We start from the raw sequence: 20,174 nt of genomic DNA on the forward strand, positions 1-20,174 counted from the left end.
AATGATTTGCTCATATAGACACAATCTCCCCTCCTCCAAAAAAGTAAAAGAAAAAAAAAAAAAAAAGACGCGTGGCTCACACATGGCTTTCCTTTATGCTCTAGTCACGCACTTAACAGAAGAACTTTGGAAACTAAGAAAAAGGAAACTAACAATGATTTTTAAGCAGTTCCTACAAACAAAATAAAACAAAACTTGGAAAGAGCCGTAACTTACTGTGAAAATGAAATTATGTTCCAGAAGGTGCTTGGTCAGTTGTTATCTAAAACAGTACTGAGTTTCTGTATTCCAAGAAATAACATGGTTTGAGTCTCCCTGTATATATATATTTTTGAGTCTCCCTATATTTTCAGTCTTAGGAAGCTACACTGGATTCAGATATGACAATTAAGAGATCCCAGTGAGGTGGGGGGTGGGACAGAAAGGGAAGGAAGGGATGTTAGAAAAGATAGGTTTCCTCCTTAATTCTCTCTCCATCCTTGATGTTCCTGTGTGTTCTGAGCAACAGGCAGCCAAGTGTAAGTGTTGACTGGACCTTGCCTTACCCATGATGTGTACTCTTTCATTTGGTGCTGGTTGCTATGGGAACCACCGGCATGTCCCCTCCAGAAGCAGTCCTGACAGAGCTGGTAATTGTGACACTGTTGGCATCGGTAGCGGAATCCCATCATACTCTCACTGTGGCAGTAAGAACATTCAACTGGATGGAAGACTAAGGGGGGAAGTAAATGAAGAAAAAAAATGAGAAAATCAAAGTATGAGCTAGAATAAGGAAAAGTACAGCCTAATAGGAATTGCATTTTTCTGCTGTGTGCCATGATTTCAGATGATAGTCAATTTTGGCTGAGAGAAGCATTATGTGTATTCCTGGACTCTCACTGTCCTTTTCAAGCAGGTGTGTGGAAGGTAGAGGAAATGAAATGGGACAGAGGATAGGTCTTTTAATGACAGACTGATGTACTGTCATTTGCTCTTTCTACTCCCGTCTCTTATACTACAAGAATATAAATTACCCAAACCAACCCGCCTTTCTCCCAAACTGCTCTTTCTCCAGGGGACCAGCACAGCTCACTGGAAGACTCAAAAGCACAATGTATGAACACAACTGACTTCCCAATGGGTAGAGAGCAAATATTAGAGACATGGAAAATGAGGAGAAAAAAAGAGAGGGAAACGAGGAAGAATAGAAAAACTGGATGAGAGAATGGAATTTTTAAAAAAAAATAATGAAGTGCCTAATGACTTATTTCATGAGGCACACTGCCTCCATGTAACATTTTTTTTTTCTTTCCTGAGAGGCAGATGGACAGGCAGATGCCCAAAGAGATGTGTAAATTGTGAGTAAAGTTCTAATTCATGTAGTTGGAGACACACTTAACTCTCATTGGCAGACAATTTGAATTATAAAGCAGGCCAGGTAAAATACTTGAGATTTGAAGCTAATAAATAATCAGATCCAATAATTGTCTACATGTTATTAAGCAATTGCCTTTGGACATGCTATTTATGTGACCACAATCATTGAAAGCTTCCATTTGGAGCATATGACTAAAGATGAGCAAGGTGCCATCATCTAATTGTTTTCCATCTTCTCCACCTATTCTTGGCCAAGTGCCTAGGAACACCCAAGGCCATGAAGGCCAATAATGGAAGTTCATGCCTAAAAAGAATGCTATAATGCTAAAAAAATGTTACATTCATTATTGAAATTCTTCTTCTGCTACAGCAAGTCTACAGCCACACACAACTTGTAATTGAGAGGTACACAGTGAGATTCAATGAGTTTATAGAATCGACTCTCCTAATTTTGCAGTGATCCTCGAATGCCTTACTGATTAGGGAGAAAGGTTCTTTCAAAACTCAGAATGACTAAATGACCTTGGCTTAATAACTGTAGACTTGATAGCCTAATTTCAATAATTTAAAAAATGGCCGTAGCTCAGTAGTAACTACTTACCATTTTCTACATTTGCCAGTCGATGCAGAAGGGGCAGCCAGACCAGACACTGCGGGGGAGGGTCAGACATGAGCGTGTCCAAGAAACTGTTTAAGGTGACTTTTTTCTGCATCAAAAGAACCCACAAAAATTTAGAACAGAGAATAATATGAATTTACCTGCTATGTAAATACCCTGGAAAGAGGACTTTGCATTAACCTCTGATATATGAAGAAACAGAATACAGTCTAATACCTAAAGAGCTAGTTCTGAATTTAAACCATTGGTTGCTTTTCACACTTAAACATACATAGGATTGGATTATCTCCACTGAGGCTGAGTCAATATTGTCATAGGGAGAATGACAATTCTGAGACGGTCGCTTTTGTGTATGAAGGGCAGTATGAAAATGATAAGGAAAGATGGAGAGTAGACTTGCTGTATACAACTTTACCCAGTTGTGTATCTTAGTGCATGCCACAATTCCTTTATCAGTCTCTCGGTCTTCTGCTGTTTGTTAGACAACCTCCCTTCTAAACTTCCTGCACTTCTGTAAGTACTAAATGCTTCATGATTAATATGAATGGTTTTTGCCATACAAGATTAGGAGGAAATCCTGTTAGGAGGGAGTGACCCTTTGCTGTTAGGAGAGAACAGTCTATAGTTTCAAAAATTTTCCTTTTCTCTTCTTGATATATCTTTCCTCTTAACTCAGTCTGCATCTGTCTGAATTATCCTGGTCCTTTCTGATGTGGAAAGGGAGTGGATTTTAAATTTCATTCAAAATGACAAAAATAAGAAGTTATGTGAATATATGATATTTTACTAGGATGAATGAGAAAAAATAACAGGTTTATATGCAAAAATCACTATTTTATTTGAAATTTTGAATTATAATATCAGGTGGATGGGGTAGTTTTTTGTTTGCTTACTAGTTTTTTTTAAATTTTATTTTAATTCCAGTACAGTTAACATACAGTGTTATATTAGCTTCAGGTATACAATATAGAGATTCAACAATTCTATATGTTACTCAGTGTTTATCAAGATGAGTGGTACTCTTAATCCCCATCACCTATTTCACTCATTCCCTCCCTCCTCCCGTCTCCCTTTTGGTCACCATCTGTTTGTTCTCTACAAAAGACCCCAACAAACCAAAGCAATCTTGAAAAAGAAAAACAAAACTAGAGGTATCACAATTCTAGATTTCAAGATATACTACAAAGCTATAGTAATCAAAACAGTATTACTGGCACAAAAATAGACACTAGATCAATAGAACAGAACAGACAGCCCAGGGATAGATTTATCTAAGAAATCAGTTGTGAAGAACTATCATACATTTTCAAGGCACCTATACTACACTTGTCCTTGTAATTTCACACACAGAATGTTTTGGTACTCTTTAATTAATCTTTTTTATCAGCAGATATTTACAATGGTAGCTTTCCCTCAAAATACTAGATAGCTTAAGTATTACAGGGTAGCGACATTATTATTAAAAGATATTTATGTAGAAGCGCCTTGGTGGCTCAGTTAGTTAAATGTCCGACTGGCTCAGGTTATGATTTTGTGGTCTGTGAGTTTGAGCCCTGCACTGGGCTCTGTGCTGACAGCTCTGAGCCTGGAATCTGCTTCAGATTCTGCTCCTCCCCCACTCACGTTTGCTCTCTCACTCTTTCAAAAATGAGTAAACATCAAAAAAAGATATTTATGTAAAGTAATGAGACATTTTTTTAAAGTTACCACAATTTGTAGTATCTAAAAAAATCCTGTCTTTCAAAATAATCACTTGGAATGATTTGTACTTTTTCCAATGAAGCAATGCAAACAATTTAAAATTTTCATCATTCAAACTGCTGTTATAGCCAGTTTATGAAGAACAAAAATAAACTGGTGTTATTATTTATTTATATTTGTGTTGCCTCTTCTTATACTTCAGATGGTCTTATTCATTTTGATCATCACACTGGCTAAAAATCACTCCTAGAAGTCTCCAAAAATGTTATTATGATTTCAACATATATAAATTTCTCATCAGTGAGGATATATGAAAAATTATGTAATAGGACAATCTATAAGGTATTTCAAAAGGAATTTTAGAGCTGTGGTAAACATCATATATAAATCATATTGAATATGTAGGTCGTATTAAATAAAAGATAGTCAGCATCAAGAGGCACTTGGGTAGCTTAGTCAGTTGAGTGTCCAACTCTTGATTTTGGCTCAGGTCAATCTCAATGGTTTGTGAGTTTTAGCCCCACATCAGTCTCTGTGCTGACAGTGTGGAACCTGCTTGGGATTCTCTTTCTCTTCCTCTCTAGCCCCCTCTCCCTCTTGTTCTGCCCTTCCCCCATATGTGCATCCTCGAGTTTTCTCTCTCTTTCAAAATAAATAAATAAGCTTAAAAAAGTCATCAAGAGAAACAAAAACAAAAATGAACTATTGGAACTACACCAAAATAAAAAACCTCTTGCAGAGTGAAGGAAATCGTTAATAAAACTAAAAGACAACCTACTGAATGGGTGAAGATATTTGCAAATAATACATCTGATAAGGCGTTAACATCCAGAATATATAGAAAATTACACAACTCAACACCAAAAAAACAAATAATCCAATTAAAAATGAGCAGAGCACCTGAATGGATTTTTTTCCCCAAAGAATATATACATGTGGCCAAGAGACACATGAAAAGATGCTCAACATCACTAACCATGAGAGAAATGCAAATCAAAACCACAATGAAATTTCACCTCACACCTATAAAAATGGTTAGAATCAAAAAGACAAGAAATATCAGGCGTTGGTGAGGATGTGGAGAAAAAGGCACCTCGGACACCGTTGGTGGGAATTATGTTGGTGCAGCCACTGTGGAAAACAGTAGGGATTAATAGTTCTATTAAAAATAGAACTACCATATGATTCAGTAATCTCACTAGTGGGATTTACCCAAAGAAAACTAAAACATGAATTCAAAAAGATATATACACCATTGTGTTTACTGCAGCATTATTTACAATAGCCCATATATGGAAGCAACACAAGGGTCCATCCATAGATGAATGGATAAAGAAGTTGAAAAAAATTAGGTTAATACATTTGTGTTTTGAATTAATTAACACTGTTTTAACAATTCCAGTTAAAAGTGAAGACTCACTCTTTTTTATTTATTTTGAAAGAGAGAGAAGAGAGAAAGAGAGACAGAGAGAGAGACAGAGGTAGGGGAGAAGGGTGAGAGGGTGAGAGAGAGAGAGAGAGAGAGAGAGAGAGAGAGAGAGAAACAGAATTCCAAGGAGGGTCCTCGCTGTCAGTGCAGAGCCTGACATGGGGCTCAATGTGGGACTTGATCTCACAAACTGTGAGATCACGGCCTGAGCAGAAATCAAGAGGCAGTCACTTAACTGACTGAATCACCCAGGTGTCCTAGGACTTACTAACTCTTAAATCAGTAAAGTTCAGTATGGAAAATCATTTGTTATGTGCCTTTTATGAGATAGGGAAGCAAGTGTGTAAGATATGAAGATGGTTAAGGTAGGAGGCTTTATGTCTTTTGTGAAAGGCTTCTTGGGGAAAGTGGTGTTCGGGCAAGAAAAAGGAGTTGGTGGCAAGAGATGGAGAGGACGCTGGGGACAGAGAAGCACAGAGTCATGAAATGGAGTGGTTGGAGCATGAACAGAGACAGAGGGCTGCATCTGGGGGGCAGAAAGGTGAGCTGGAGAAGGACGGAAGGGCTCTCAGAGTCTGGAAGAGAGGGAGCTTCAACCTGCAGGCGATTAGGCTGCTCAGCAGGAGAGTGGCATCATTAGATGGGGTGTTGTGAGGGACAGAGGAGAAGAGACGAAGCCTCCTTCATGTTCTCCCTGTGCATTTTTATCGTGTCGTACGACTGTATGCATTTTGAGGACCTCTTAAGATGCCTCTTTATAAGGGGGGTCTGAAATAGTTTGAAATGCAATGGGACATGCACCAAATATGCAAATCCAGAGGCCAGGAGACCAGGGTGGAGGTGAATACAATAGGCCAGGCAACAGGTGCTGATGAGGAAAGACACTGGAGACACGTTTCGAAGCTAAAATGAGCAGGACTTGTGGATGGATGAGAGCTGCTGGGTGAAGAAGCTGTGTAGAAGGAGGCTTAGGTGATGGAACCATTATCTAAAGGGGAGTATGTATCCTCTGGGGACACAGATGAGGGACCTTAGCTGGCCTGGGGGTGGGGGAGTGGGAGAGGTCAGAAAGGCTGTCTGGATGACACAACACAGGGGCAGAGTTAGCACTCAGTGTATCGACCGTCCCATCTCTCATTGGTTGTACAGGTACAGCTGTGATTCTACATAAATCCATGACTTTCAGGGACGTCTGAGGCACGTTTGACCTTCTAGGTCACAAGTAAACAGACTGATGCAGTTTACTAGCTGGGCAGTTAAATGTGGCTTCTCAGTAGCTGCTATGCACGGATTTCTTATTTAAGGGATACGTTTAGAGGACATTCTTGGTTAATTTGGATTTTTAAAAAAATTTTTTTTCTTTTTTCTTTTTTTTTTTTAAAAAAAATTTTTTTTTTAATGTTTTATTTATTTCTAGGAGAGAGAGACAGCGTGAGCAGGGGAGGGTCAGAGAGAGAGGGAGTCACAGACTCTGAAACAAGCTCCAGGCTCTGAGCTGGCAGTCAGCACAGAGCCCGACGCGGGGCTCGAACCCACGAACCGCGAGATCATGACCCAAGTGAAAGTCGGACGCTTAACCGACTAAGCCACCCAGGCGCCCCGGATTTTTAAAAAAATTTTAAACAAATCTTCAGTTTATGGATTTGTAAATTATCATTGCATCATGCTAGAGAATGGTGCTAGACATGTAGACTTTCTACATGACTGAACAGATGTAAACACAGAAATGCCCAAGAACTAAATAGCTTCTGGGCTAATCTGTACCACCCCCAGTTAAAACATGTCACTCTGAACCCCTAATGTGTCACGTTGTGGGGGATGTAGTCAGCCATGTCTGTCATATTTTGGGCCTTCCTGATTGTGTGTGACATGTGCTATATGATTCCTTTCTTGTTTCCTCTGCTAAACACTGGAGAAGCGTGGCGCTGGCCCAGATGTGTGTTTCATATGAGGCTGAATAACAATTTAGCCCTTTTGATAGTGTGGTGATAATAACAGTAATGATGCCGAGGATATAGGATTGTTGTAAGGATTAAGTTGGACAATTCAAGTAAAAACTAAGCATGGTGCCTGGCTTGTGGTCAGGAGCCACCAATTATTATTTTCCAGGTATGCTGAGTTTACTGATTCAGAGGTCAGTTGTCAGAGACCAGAAGATGTACTACAGTTTATCTCGAAGAAGAATTTGTCTAAGTAGTGACTTGAAGTAACATACTGAAGAACAACTACTGTTTGAGAGATATTTCCTTAAACATGTCTTCCCTCCCCCACCCCCCAACACTTACCTGTTGAGAGAAACAGGATCTAGCTGACTGTTCTGTGTAACCAAATGAAGGACCTTCAAAAACCGCCGTGGGTAGTTTGAGAACTTCCCTCAGGAACTGATCATATCGTCCATAAACCATCACACCACTGGAGTCAGAAATCATTGAGAAAATATCTGATGGAAGGAAAAGGAGAGATATTTATTCATCACATAAATATTCCTCACTGTTTCAGTGCACCATCTTTGCTGCAAATAACTGAAAATGTAGCAGAATACGTAATTTTTTAATGAAAGAATAACATAAAGGTTAATTGCTATGCTGAAATATTCCTGGCATAGTGTTTCCTTTGGTGTCTTTTTTGTAGCTGATTCTGGAACACAGCATTGTGTTGGGTAAAATTAGCATATTTTGATAAGACAGAGAATATCACATTTTTATTTTGAGGTCAATTATCAACTCATACATCACTCAGCGGAAGGAATTCTTGTAGATATGAGGAATATGCTGACTTCATTGAAACACACAATGTACATTTACTACAACATTGGGGTGTGTATGTATCTAGCTAGCTAGCTATTTACCCATCTATATTATCACAGAAAACTTTGAGTTTTGGTTTAAGGTATTGAAAAATGAAAGATGCAATGGGGATAAGGATGTAATGAAAACACTTGATTAAGTTCCCACAGAAGCAGAAAACTTCCTATAAATCACAGTTCTGGGTGGAAGGCACTTGATTTACAGGGAAGGGTCCTTTGACTCATGCAGCCGAAGGGAAGCCTGGCCTTGTGGAAGATCAATGAAGTAAAGTCAGAGTCCCGGACAGAGTCCGTGTCTTCATTGAACCTCTGTTCTTCCGTTTCTGAAACTTGGGCACTTAGTGAATATTAATGGCATAATTTCTCAAGGTATTTTATTATTCCTCTGTGGAAGTCACTATAGGAATGAAAGTGTCTGCTATCGTAGTTTGTCACCATGTAAGACTGTGACTAGGAGGGTACAGCTGTTGTGATAAACTGTTCTAAATTCAATGTGCTGCCTCTGTTCAGTTTGGGCTTAATGTCTCAAGGTCAGATGCAGTCTGGGGACCTGGTTTTCACACAGCAGTCAGATGTTAAGCACATTACAGGCTTTAGCTGGATTATGTTTTGAGGCTGTGAACTGACTCTCATTTCCTTCAAATACTCCCGTTTTAAAGGACTTCTACTTTTTCAAATAGTTTATCAATTATGAAGCTAAAGAAAATTTACCCAAGCAACAAAATTAATGTTTTCATCTGCCTTCACAACTGTTAACTTGGTGAATTTTATCTCTTATGTTTCATATAACTGGTAAAAAGAAAAGAAAAGAAAAAAGCTGTCAACAGCACAAAAAACTCTTAGGTAATCCCATATACAGAAACTCAAGAATTCCAATAAAAACAGGAAAAAGGAAACCCAGGAAAAGTAAATGGACTTTCTTATTGGAGCTGCCATCTTGTGTGTTTTTAGGCAGGTTGGATAACTATAATTGGGCCACCCTGATGATCTTCTGGGCTTGATTTTTCTAGGCCAGGACACATTTTTGAAAAGTAGCCTTGGCCTCTGAAATCTGCCACTGAAAAAATTTAGACAACATTTCTAACTAGAGCAAAGGAGGAGTACCAACACTGACCTTTCACAAACTTGAAGCTCATATTAAACTTGTTTGTGTTGATGAAGCTTTGCTAAGCAATAGCCAAATTAGGGCTAGGTCACTGGGATCAAAGGGAAGTGGCTGTTGTTAATGGCCACTCTGGTTTAAAAATAAATGAAGGAACTCTGAGGTAGCTATCAAAATGATGTGTTTGTCCCTGAGTTCTGGGCTCTCTGTTTTATATATATTGTTATATGACTATATATGTATATATACTATGTAATATGCTGATAGTATGTAATATATGTGTATGTAATAAAATAGAAGGCTACTTCAAAGATTAAATTAGTTAATGGATGAAAAGCATACAGATGTAAAGTACACAGAATAGTGCTTGGCCCCTAGTATACAGTACAGAAATGTTTAATGTAAAATTAAAATGTTAATTTTACTATTAATTTCATACCACAGTTTTTCTGCCATTTACTTCATATGCTTTGGCTTTGCCTCCCCAATGGGATTGTTCTGTAATGTTCCCAATCACATTCTAAATCACCACTCGGTTTCCTACAGCACTATACAATAATAGATACTTTAGAAGAATTTACATTCATTAATTCATTCAACTAAAATTAACTTAGCACATACTAAATGTGTAAAATTATGCTAAGCAATGAATGTACAGAAAAATCAGGATATAGTTCTTTTTTATATTTATTTTTTAATGAATTAAAACAAGATTACATTTGAAAATAATATCAAACTTAGCAAAAAATTGCAGGAATAAGAGTGCTACAAAGGATACCCACATACCCTTTATCCAGATTCATCTATTAACACTTTATTCCATTTATTTTATCATTCTATCAACTATCTATCTATTTATCTATTATCTATCTATCTATCTACCATCTGTCTACATCTCTTTGTCTCTGTGTATATATGTATGTACATACATAATTGTTTTCTGAATTGAGACTAATTTGCATATATCATGGCCTTTACCTCTGAACACTGCAGTGGGTCCTCCCTAAGAATAAGGGTATGTACTTTTATGAGACTATTGCAAGGGTTACCAAACCTTTTTTGGTAAAGGGCCAAATAGTAATATTTTAGGTTTTGTGGGCCACACATGGTCTCTGTCATACATTCTTCTTTGTACTTTATACAGTCCTTTAAAAATGGGAAAACTCTTTTTAGCTCATGGGCCATAGTGTGTTCACCCTGGATTACAGTGTAGTTATCCACTTCTGTATATTTAATATTGATACACTAATCTTATTGAATGTTATCTAACCTACTGGCCATATTCCAGTTTTGTGAATTGGTCAACAATAGGACATAGTTCTTGACCTCGGAGGTCCCGGTCCATGGAGGATACAGAGACATGCTTCCATAATGCATCATATGACATCATATATCGTAACATGGTGGTGTGAATACCAGAGCAGTAGGGTGTGCAGGATGCAGCAAGGGCTCAAAGAGAGGGTTTCCAGAGTGAGGAGTGGGTCAGGGAAAGTTTCCTTGTACACAGGTGACTTCTAGGTCTTCTTAGGTGATAGAGGTGACTTCTAGGCCAAGTATAAAGGATAATCAGGGGTTGGTGAGGCTTTAGGAAATAGCACAAGGATGTGCACAGGCATGCTCAAGCAGGATACACTCAAAGCTCTTCAAGTAGTTCATTGTTCCAGGGGCCTTGGGTGCACATAAGGGCATGGGGGGAGATGAGGTAGAGATATGAAGAGCTTCTAGACTCCTCTAAGGAATTTAGGTTGTGTCCAGTAGATGTTGGGAGAGATACTAAAGATTTAAGGCAGGCCAGTGAGTTAGAAATATTACCATGGAGGTAGGTGTGGAGGCAAAACAGCTACAGTTATAGAAACTCAACAAAATCTTGATGTTTGCTCTAACGCTAGTCTTTTAAACAAAACCAAACAAGCCCTCCTCAGAAGCTTTAGAACAGGCACCTGACATTCTAGGCTAATGGCATTAGATTCAGAATTCCTTACAGTTCTTAGGACCATCTGGGAGTCCCAAGAAAGAAGTATAAACAGGTGTCCCAACTCATTACAACAACAGCTTATAACTGGAACAAGAACAATTAGATAGAAATAGGGTATTTTATTCGGGCAGTTTATGTTTAGGTTGCTGTGTGTTATGACTGCAGGGGGTGCCCTCATACCCTGGGCAGCTCAGAGGCTCCTGGTGGACACCCTGCACATTGGTTCCTGGTGGCCCTGAGCATTGGGAACAGTGGTGTGACATGGGGTTGTTTTCCTTTTGAATGCATTTTAAAGCACTTTGAAAGATTCAGTTGGAAATTTTGTTTTCTACTTTTGGCTTTCTCAAATTTCTAATTTGTTTTCAGCAATTACTCTTGCCTGTGCTCTCCAACTGGAAGAGGCTAGTTGGAAAGAACTAACTATCCCTCATCCCTATGCACAAAAACAGAAAAATTGCCAGACAAGCACAGCTGGCCTATTGGCTGACGTGAATTCACATTTAAAGAAGGAAAAACAAAACCCTTGAATCCTGAGAAATTCCACATCCTTTCATTTTACTTTTTCTTTTTACAAAGGCAATGCAGAAAATCATGACTTTGCCTGTTTTATCATAAAGTGCAGTCGGCAAAAGAAGACCAGAGAAAACAGAATCCCACTCAGCACGAGTCAGCCCCTGTTGTCTACAGGCAGATTTTCTTATATTTGCATCTTTAGTTAATAATTGTCACTGAAATTAGAAATATTGGTGACTAAAGGTATTTATTTTTGACTAATTAACATTTTGGAGAGATTCTTCCAAGCAAGCTGTTTTCAGTTCAATTGTATTTGTCCAAGTGCTCTCAATCGACTAACCAGGAAACCATTAAAACCTTCCGGGGATTAAGTATACAAAGAGTGACTCCTGAGTTCCAGGAGCTCTGAGCACCAGAGCTGGGGACACATTAGGCTGTAATTCAGATCCACTGCTCTGAGAGAAGGCACCGTGCCATATAGCTCAGGATCACACTATCTGTTTTTGTGGTTCTACAGAATTTGTGACACTGAAACTCATTTCTGCAGACTGGAGAACATAGGTTACTTCCAATGAGACTCATGCGTGTGTTAACTTCTTTCACGCACTGAATAGGATTTACTTTGGCCACAGGTAGCATTCATATGCTTTGGTCGCTGATGGTGGGGGGAGGAGAAAGCACCTTAGCAATTACATTGTTTGCTTTGAATTCCTGGACATGCAAGAGAACTAGGGGCGAGGGGATTTGACAGTCGGTAAAGATCTGCTCAGAAACTTAGTTACCTTGAACTTTGTAACTGCAGACATTGTTGCCTGCTTACCTAACAACCATTCCCTTTGTTTTTATTGGCCTCAAGTTTCTTCCTGGGCTAAGAAGGGAAAGTAGGGGCTTTTCCCAGCCCAGGGGGCAGCAGTGGGCTCCCTCCTGACCATCATGGGCATTCTTTTCTTGTTACTAGTAACTGTGGTAGCAATTGGTTTCTGATGCCACACTGGGGGCTGGGGACCTCTGAGTGAGATGTGACTCCTGAGACTGCAGTACTGAGGAAGCCTGAATGCAAAGATGTGCTCCTTGCTGGCAGAAAATTAATTAGCTTGGTTCATGGAAGGCTCCAAGGACCCCAAGGAACATCAGAAAACTTGTTCTCTTAGTTTTCCTCAAACTTGTTTTAATACAGAATCCTTTTATCCATGTGCCCATTAATATAACATTGAGTAAGTATTTGGAAATGTCTCTCAAGACTTAAAAAAAAAAGTATCTAATGTCCTCAGCATAAGTGGCCAATCATGATATGAGATCAGCAGGCAAGGTCCTCAAGATTTCTTCCTCTGCTCTGGTTCATTTTCCTAAACTTTCTCCTCCCAGCTCAACCCTGAAGGAAATGCCTCATGCATTACTCTGAAGCTATGTTTTAAAAAAGGACATTGGTTCCACCACCTTCCAATTTAGCTACTATTTTTAATTAAGCACTGGGGCAGATAATTTTTAATTTTTAAAATACCTTTCAGGCTAATTAAAGAGAAATGAAACTCTCCCTTGTCAGGTCTGTTTGTGCTTTTCTGAATCCTCACTGCATTTGGCTAGTCCATGAAAGGAGGTTCCCGAGTTGAGGGGAGGTGTGTGGGTTGTGGGTGCCTTCTCCCACTCATCTACTGGCCCAATGACATAACTGTGCTGTGGAGCATGTCTGGGATATTCCAGAGGAAAGAAGGTTTTTGTTTTTTTTTTTCTTTCTTTCTGTATCTGCCTTCATTTTTTCAGTCTTTCTGCATCAGGAAGCAAGAGATCACACTCAGAAGCTGACAGGCAGCAGGTGAGAAAAGAGCCTGGAGGTGGTGAGGCACAGATGATTACAGCTGGGAGGGACCCTAACAAAAATCCCCAAGTTTGGGATAGAGATGGAAGCTGAGGACTAAAGAAGTGAAGTAACGTCCACAGGATAACTCAGCAAATTAGTCACTTGGCTGGGCTTACAAGCTGGGGTTCCCGATTCCCATGACAGTGCTCCTTTCCCACACAGCATTATAGCACAAACTCATAATATTTCAGGTAAGGGAAAGGGTTAAATGGAAATTTTTTTTCCCTTTAAACAGTACATCATTTAAAAATAGTTAGAAATGAAAATTCTTGCCCCTATCCCCACCTTAGTTCTTCTGAATCAAAAACTCTGGGAGTGGTACCCAGAAATCCACAGTTTAAAAAGCCATCCAGAAAGGGGCGCCTGGGTGGCTTAGTCGGTTAAGCGTCTGACTTTCGCTTGGGTCATGATCTCGCGGTTCGTGGGTTCGAGCCCCGCGCCGGGCTCTGTGCTGATTGTCAGCTCAGAGCCTGGAGCCTATTTCAGAGTCTGTATCTCCCTCTCTCTCTGACCCTCCCCTGCTCACGCTGTCTCTCTCTCTCTCCTAGAAAAAAAAAAAAAGCCATCCAGATGATTCCATATATCTGAAAATTTTAGAACCACTAGTGTAAAGGAAAAAAAAGTCATATTCAAATCCTGGTACCATCTTAGCTATATGACTTCATTCTACCTCTCCGAGTCTCAGATTTTTTACCAAAAGCAAGGAAAATGCCTGTGTTTTCTTGGTTAAAAAACTACACATTTAGTGATGAAATGTACATAAAAGGTGCACAGTCACTCAATGCACCTTAGCTATCACTTTTTTTTTTTTTGAATCTGGTTAATTCTCAGTCTATAGTGTTCTATGTGATTCTTAAACCTGTACCCTGGCAATGTCTATTTTGGAACCTTTGGAATTCCCAGTGACTGGAACAGCACTGGCTGAGAATAATGAGCCAGGAGTTTTGGCTTTAGATTACCTTAAAAAAAAAAAAAAAAAAAAGGCTGCCCAACATGGCTCTCATGTCCCTGTGATGATGGACTTACACCTGGGAGGCAGTACAGTACAGTACAATGAACTTGAAAGAGTATGTTATCTTACTTTAATATTACAAAAAGTCTAGGGGGTGATACCAATAGGTTATAACTAATAATAACCTATAAGTAGAAGGAAAACATTAATATCATTAATAATTAATATATTAATTTCTCTAATATGAAAATATCTCTTCGACAAAATGCAAAGATCCATGAAGATTAAATTTCAAATAGCTCTCACAGAATGAGGAAAGTCAAAGTGGGCAGCAGGATACAGAAGTGGGGAGAGGAAAATGTGGTATGCGAGAGGGATCGGCAAAGAGAGACACAAAGAATAACTTACATCTTAATTTGTCCATGATCTTCCCTCCACACAACGTGGCTAAAGCCATTTTGACAGCAAATACTGAAATTTTACCATGGCCTTCCCTGTTTAATGATAACAGAAAAAAAAAAGATGTCATTTGGAGAACTTCCAGTAATGCGATGTGACATTTTCTGTTCTGTAGAAATCATGGGACATTGTAGCTGCATACATTATGTGAACATATCCATTTTAAAAAGACCACGAATACAATTGAACACAAGTTTCTGAAAAGCTGTCTATTCAGTGTTTCAGTTTTTTAAGAGATAGCAGAATCTTCAAGTTATTCTTTGTACATGTCACTTGTTCAAAACATGAATTGATAGCTAGAGGGATATGTACTATTAAGCCATGGCTTACCATTACAGAACATGATTTTCACTTTGGGTTTCATGAAATAATTTTATGCATGATGATTCCACAGTCTCTATAATTTAATGAAACAAGGTCTCAGGAAAAATTATTTTTGGGTAAGAGAATTCCAAAATTTTATTAGAGGAACTATGGGGATTTTTTCATCACGCTTTTTTTTCACCCATCATTTCCTACTCACAAGCTGACTGTGTTTGTGTGACACATTTACTTTCAAAGAGAGTTGATATTTTAAAGGGGCAAAAGTAAGAGCTCTGTCAGAGCTCCTTCTACCAAATTGACATTAGATCTGCCAAAGATTCATCGATTCAGGAAGTATCACTAACTTGTCCTTCACAAAATGTGATATAAAGGGCACACTGTAAGAAGTGTAATAGTTCAGCTAAATGATTTTCCAGCTGGGATAAACTGTTTGTTTCTGTATCTTTGGAATCAGAAAGTGTATCACATTAGTAACTGATTTCTTGGACAGTTGCTATTCTTAAGAATGATCAAAAGAGCTATTTTAAACAATGTGGCTGAAAGGGAAGTAAAGTCAGTTCTGACAAGAGTTTAATATATAGAATAAATCATTTATATGACTGAGATCCATATATATGACATTGTAGAAGAATAAGGTGCAACAAACAATTGTGTCTTTGTTCCTTACTAGGTTCCAGAGACAGATGATGTTATTCCTACTTGCTGCTGTCCTTCCCAGCACAGTACCTCAAATACAGCCAGCTGGAATGAGAAAGTGACTGATCCCTATGTTGGTGGCTCTCCCATTTATATTTCTAAGCCTAAGCACCAGATCTACGTAATTATTTATTGGGTACCTCATGTCAAAGCAAGTGTGTTCAAAGGAGAGCTCATTATCTTTACAGAGCCCTCCCATAATACTCAGACCAACCCACTACTACCTGCCTAACAACTAAAACTAACAACTAGAAGGTTGTTAGTACCTTTTCTGGTTGTCAGGCTCATCATGTACCTAGTTACCAATAAATGAGCCCTGGGGAAGCGGTTAACCTTGACTTTGTTCTCTTCCTTAATTCACCACCACCTGAAATGTTTGAGGGACTCAAATATACATCTGAACTGTACATTAAGCCCATTCCCTATTTTCCATTCCAACTGCCATTGCTTTATCAGCTCTTGTTGAACATTTAAATGATCTCTCTACTTGCACACTCACATAGCAAAACCAACCATATTGGGGTTTTTTAATGTTTATTTTTGAGAGAGAAAAGAGACAGAATGCAAGTGTTGGTGGGGGGTGGTGCAGAGAGAGAGGGAGACACAGAATGTGTAGTAGGCTCCAGGCTCTGAGCTGTCAGCACAGAGCCCAACATGGGGCTCGAGCCCACAAACTGAGAGATCGTGACCTGAGCTGAAGTTGGATGCTTGACCAACTGAGCCACCCGGGTGCCCTGACGATATTATTCCATTATTTAAAACTCTAATTGCTTCTGTTTGCCTACAGGATATGGTTACAACTTTATCTGTGTCCCCCAGTCTCACCTGCTACCATTTCTGTTGAACCTTACTCCAGAGTGCCATCTCTAATGTCCCTGCCCTTCCTACCACCTTTTGCCCAGGGCTCTGACACCTATTCATCAAGACTTAGCTCAATATCATCACTTAATTTGCTCTGAAAACAGCTTTCCCCCTGGATGTGCAGGCAAATGCTCTTTCCTCCACTTTTACTTACTATTTAGCACCTATCACACTGAGTGACCTTGATTTGTTTATTTACATATCTGCATGTAACTTGACCCAACACTGAGATTCCTGGGGGCAGAGACCATATATATTTTCTAAATCAGCTGAATTCCTATGGCCTTGTACTTTGTCTCCCCCAGAACTAGTGAACAATATATTTCTTATATTAATTAATGACTATTAATCTTAATAATATGTGCCCCTAGATTTTCAAATGGCCACTCATTTAGTTGCTCGCTAATTTTAGAGCAGGTAGCTATAATAAAAATGTGATGGTTTGTAAACAAACAAACAAACAACCTCATTCAGAATTATTCTATGTGCACTGTATTCCCAATTGCATGGATAACTCAAAGTATCAAAAATTTATTTTAGGAAATCATTAGATCCCTTTCCTAAGCTGAAACATGGTTCAAATTATGAGAACAGGGATCTACAAAGTGTGGAAGAACAGGAGCAATGCAATGATAAAGTTTTCTTCAAAATGCAGAGAAATTGAGGAGTATTATATGTGAGATTTCAAGAGCAATACAAATTTCTTTCAGTGAATCAGAGAGAACAATTTAATTCAAGAAAGAGGATGGGGCGCCTGGGTGGCTTAGTCGGTTAAGTGTCTGACGTTCGCTTAGGTCATGATCTCGCAGTTCGTGGGTTCGAGCCCCACGTCGGGCTCTGTGCTGACTGCCAGCTCAGAGCCTGGAGCCTGTTTCAGATTCTGTGTCTCCCTCTCTCTCTGACCCTCCCCTGCTCATGCTATCTCTCTCTCTCTCAGAAATAAATAAAAAATGTTTTTAAAAATTACCTAAAAAAATAAAAAACAATTGAAAAAGGAAAAAAGAGTGGCGCCTGGGTGGCTAAGTCAGTTGAGCTTCCAACTCTTGGTTTTGCTTCGGTCACAATCCCAGGGCTGTTGGATGGAGCCCTGTGCCAGCTTGGGATTCTCTCTCCCTTCCTCTCTCTTCTTCTGCNAGAGCCTGGAGCCTGTTTCAGATTCTGTGTCTCCCTCTCTCTCTGACCCTCCCCTGCTCACGCTGTCTCTCTCTCTCTCCTAGAAATAAATAAAAAACATTAAAAAAAAAAAAAAGAAAGAGGATAGACTACAGGTAATGATGGAACAGAGAGTTCTCCACAGGATGAAATGATGATAGCTCACAGATGAATTCTTAAGCCTTGGCTTTTAATGAAGAAGATCCTAGGGAGATCGCCAGTTCTGTATTGTTCTTGGAAATGCAAGATTAATGCCATTACATCCAGGAGTGGTTGTATCAGAGCTATTCTGCCAAATTGACACAATAAATCTAGATAAATCACCAAGTGGAGGGCAGCTCAATGAGAGTTTTGCAGGAACTCAAGGGTGAAATTAGGCCACTGGAATACAAGCCACTGGGCCATACTGCAAAGGTGACCCTGGTCACAAAGAAGGATTCAGGGGATATGCAAGAATGTAGATCTCTGCAAGCACACCAAACAGGGTGAGTTTAGATCCTGCTCAGCCCTAGCAGTGGATAAACCTTGAAGGAGTTTAAAGAGTGAGTGAAGATGAATGATGTCACAATGGAAAAGGGGGACACCAAGGACTTAAATACAGAAGGATCTTTTTAAAGAACATTTTCAGTAGGTATAACAGGATGAAGAAAAGGGTTGGGAAGAAAGATTTTCTAAAGACCTTTGACAAGATTACACACAAAGGGTGATTACTTAAAGTCATCTTGGATCAGGATCCCCAGTGTGTGTGTGTGTAAAGAAATGGCATTAACAAAGGAAGCAAGGAGTAGGGAGACATTGGTGCACCCCAAGGGGAGAAGTACAAAAGTTGTGCTCATCGGGAATCATCCCTAACGGGGCCGTATGATTCACAAACAATTTGGGAAACCCCTTAAGTATCTAGGAAGTGGAAAGTCAAGCTCAGGAGGATGGATAACAGGAAACTCCCGGGAGTCTGGTGCAAACCAGAAGGAAAGCGGCATACTGTTCCAAAGTGAGTCTGCACACGCAATGCCTCTAGGAGTAAAGCAGTAAAACTGCACATATGGAATGTTGGCCATTGGCCACAACTCTGGAGGCAGACCTGCCAAAGTGTACTGAGGATGAAAAACGTAGATTGTTCCTCATGTTGCAGGCCAAACAGCCTTGGAATGGCAGCACTAGAAAGAGTGCTAGAAAAACTCTACGCTCTTGTCTTGTTGGTATGAAGAGCAATGAGAGAAAATAGCAGCACATCTTCAACTTCATGTGTGGTTCTTTTAAAAAATTTTTTTTAAACGTTTATTTATTTTTGAGACAGAGAGACAGAGCGTGAGCAGGGGAGGGAGAGCAAATGCGACACAGAATCCAAAGCAGGCTCCAGGCTCTAAGCTGTCAGCACAGAGTCCCACACGGGGCTCGAACTCAAGGACCATGAGATCATTACTTGAGCTGAAGTTGGATGCTTAACCGATTGAGCCACCCAGGTGTCCCTCATGTGCAGTTCTGATTGCCACCTAAGGAAAGAGAGCAGAGCCAGATATGTCTGAGAATACTGTATGCAGTATACAGTGTATCTATCAGAATCACCCACTTTATGGATTGGCTCGGCCTTCGAATTGAGGACAAGGCTAACAATGAGCTGTTCTTTGTGGATAAAAGTTGCTAGTACAGTTGATTCTTTGGTAGGGTAGAAGGCATAGCAGTAATTTTAAAGTGAAATGTACTCTTAGCCTATCAGTTTTTATTTAAAAAATTTTGCTTTTCAAGTAAAAATTTTATTTTAATATTTTCCCTTTAAATATAGAGCAGGAACACAATGCATAATATATGTTTTCCTCTTTTCCCCCCCACTATTTGGTTTTTGGCAGAATGGAATATATTCTATTTTTTTCAGGCCAATTAGCCTGAAGCTTTTGCCAATACAAACTTCACTTCCTATTTAGCTTAAGGTCAAAAACCACCCAATTAAATTGCTCTGCTGGTATGTAATTAATACCTTGAAGGGTATTTAAGACAATCAAAAAATTAGCAAAAGTACAAAGTGAAATTGCTTTATAAATCTATGTTTCCTTATATCTTTTATTTCCCTTATACTTTGTTTATTCACTCTGAAAACTTCCAAATCTTCCTAAGAGGTAACTGACTAAAATGGGAACAAGAGGGGCACGTGGATGGCTCAGTTATTTAAGCATATGATTCTTGTTTTTCAGCTCAGGTCATGATCTCACGGTTCATGAGATTGAGCCCCATGTTGGGCTCTGCACTGGCAGCACGGAGCATGCTTGGGATTCTTTCCCTTACTCTCTTTCCCTCCTACCCCAAATACATAAATAAACATTTTAAAAATATAAAAAAATGCAAATAAGAAAGCACCCTTTGGCTAAAATATATA

The 20,174-nt window shown here is 39.3% G+C and overlaps 1 protein-coding gene across 11 annotated transcripts in view; it reads right to left on the minus strand.

The window, feature by feature from the left end:
• Positions 1-20,174, minus strand: part of DTNA (dystrobrevin alpha) — a 359,840-nt gene that overhangs the window by 71,715 nt on the left and 267,951 nt on the right. For all 11 annotated transcript variants that reach the window (XM_039238894.1, XM_039238893.1, XM_039238892.1 and 8 more), the window contains exons 6-9: positions 14,720-14,805; positions 7,391-7,545; positions 1,958-2,063; positions 546-712 (exon numbers count right to left, since the gene is read on the minus strand). In XM_039238894.1, coding sequence (XP_039094825.1) covers positions 546-712; positions 1,958-2,063; positions 7,391-7,545; positions 14,720-14,805 — 514 coding nt within the window. The remainder of the gene's footprint in view (positions 1-545; positions 713-1,957; positions 2,064-7,390; positions 7,546-14,719; positions 14,806-20,174) is intronic.

Source organism: Hyaena hyaena, unplaced genomic scaffold, assembly GCF_003009895.1.
Source record: "Hyaena hyaena isolate Hyena2069 unplaced genomic scaffold, ASM300989v1 scaffold_150, whole genome shotgun sequence".
NCBI classification, from domain to species: domain Eukaryota; kingdom Metazoa; phylum Chordata; class Mammalia; order Carnivora; family Hyaenidae; genus Hyaena; species Hyaena hyaena.